General features: G+C 41.1%; 1 protein-coding gene across 1 annotated transcript in view; it reads right to left on the reverse strand.

Annotated features, from left to right (window-relative positions):
• The window catches only part of LOC118336299 (N-acetylglucosamine-1-phosphodiester alpha-N-acetylglucosaminidase-like), a gene marked incomplete at its 5' end in the record, with an annotated part of 6,845 nt that extends 5,833 nt beyond the window's left edge, over positions 1-1,012 (reverse strand). The window contains 2 exon segments of the mRNA XM_035672913.1: positions 343-482; positions 745-1,012. Of these exon segments, the coding sequence (XP_035528806.1) occupies positions 343-482; positions 745-1,012 (408 nt within the window).
• Positions 1,013-2,291: the final 1,279 nt, after the last annotated feature.

Genomic DNA, 2,291 nt, shown 5'->3' on the forward strand with positions numbered 1-2,291 from the left:
GAATGAGTAAACTAATGAATAAATATAAATCATAAAATATGGTCACTTATCAAGAGGTCGTCGTCTTAATGAACGATATATGACGTTATAAGATGATCCAATCGGCCTCCTGGTAGTGTTTTCATTGGAGCAGAAAACTGAGACCTGGCAGGCAGACAGGAAACCAGCTGTCCTGTGGATAATATGAATGTAACGTGTATATACACACACACATCTATTTAATATGTATATACCACACATAGTCCTATTTATATCTGTATATACACACAATATCTAATTTAAATGCTAATATACACACATATCTATTTATATGTATATACACACATATCTATTTATATGTACCTGTCTCCTGCGTCTTGTCGCACTCGGCCTTCAGACTCTGGTTGATGTAAACCTCGCCGTTCCTCAACAGCCACACCACACCGCTGACCAGCTGGACGAAGGGGTTGGACTGGTCCAAAACATCTTCTTGCGACAGATACCTGGGAGGAAGATCAGGACACCATTACATTAATGTTTCTATAACTACTAACTGGGATATTCAGTGACTAGCTAGCGTGGGTCTTTGTCACAGCAGCCATTTAGACATTAAATAGTACACAGGTGTGATCAATAATGCCCCTCAGGATGAATTATAATAACTTTTGATGATCCTTGATATCATCAGGTCCAACCCTTTAACGTTGGGACCGCGGTTGGAGGTGGAGCTGGGCCTTCAGAGTCGGTTCTAGCCGGATCTCTTACCCGAACACCAGGGTGCCGTCCCTCCTGATTCCAAACTGGGCGTTCTGCACGCCGCCGCCGTCCCTCACCATCCTGCCGTCGCTCACCACGTTGCCCAGACAGCAGCCTTTGGCGGTGTTGAAGAAGCCGGCGTTCTGGGCGTACAGACACCCGGCAGCCTTCGCCGTTTCCTCCACCGAGGCCGTGTGATTCATCCCGCAGCCGCCCGGCCCGCCCGGCTCCAGCACCGACAACGTCCTCAGCGGGTCGTGGACCACCGTCATGTGACCTGGGAACAAAGACGCGACGAGATGAAACAGACTCCAAACCCAAAGAAATCAGACTTAGACAATAAAGCGACGCCACTATTATATCAGCATCCGATGAGCCGCTCTCTGTAGGACGCTCAATGACGGGACGCAGTTTCTGTTGTGTTCCTGTGGTTTAGTTAAATAACATAAGAAAACATTTCAAACCACACACACACAGCCAGAAACACCCGATTCTACAACTTCTGACACGTTTGAACACAAATTCATTGCAGTCAGATGTTCTTCTTTTCACAATAGAAAACTCAAGTTCACATGATTTTTGGAAGTTTGTTTTTTAAATGATTTCATAAAAGAACAGAAGTTCACATGTTTGTTTCCTAAACTGATTCTTCAATGAATTAACAATAGAAAACACCCAATTCTTGTCGGTGATGGTTTTTCTTCATTGAAAATAAGAAAAAGTTCAATTGACCTTGTCGACTGTCACGCTTGATTTGTAGAGCCAGTTTCTTCTGGAAAAGCAACACGGTCAAGTGGTGTAACTGCTTTGTGTCAATTGGTGGAAGCAGTATTTTTCATTCAAATATTATAATTTACAGGAACATTCATGGGGAAGAAGATGTGATCCTCTATCGCAATGTACCACCACATTTTTTAACAGTTTACACATAATTTGTCAAACGTTATTTAGAAAACGCCAGGGGATTTCAGCATTCGTCCTGGTCTACATTGCAAATACGCATTCAAATTGTATTTTCAAATAATCCTAATAAAACCTATTTTCAAGTAATATATTAAAATGAAGTAACTGTTTTTATAATGACACTTGCGTACACTCTCGGTGGAAACAGATATTTCATATTTCTCCTTTTGTTGTGGTTACACCACTTGACATTTTCAGGGGCAATCCGTCTTTCCTTTTGTAAAAAATGCTTCAAAAGCTATTTGAAATGACATGAAACCAACAGAAATAATACAAAATATACATTTTTGCAAACCTGATGCAAGCTTTGAAAACTATTTATTCAAACATTTTTGAATTGCTCATAATGCAAACTGTTATTTGTCAGTGAGCCAGGAACATTTCATCAGTGTCTACTTAAATACGCAGTCCGGTTCTGTTCTTTAGTTGAATAGTATCGCCACCTTCAACCCAGACTCTACTGTCTCAGATAAATGATTCTTGTAAACACACAGTTTGCATAAATGGATCAGAGGTGAGGGAGTGAATCAATCAACAGATCAATGGATCAATCAGAGGTTCATCAAACAAGGATTGGACTCCAATCGGTTTAA

Source organism: Morone saxatilis, unplaced genomic scaffold (genome assembly GCF_004916995.1).
Source record: "Morone saxatilis isolate NCDOM2014 unplaced genomic scaffold, NCSU_SB_2.0 Contig24, whole genome shotgun sequence".
Taxonomy (NCBI): Eukaryota; Metazoa; Chordata; class Actinopteri; family Moronidae; genus Morone; species Morone saxatilis.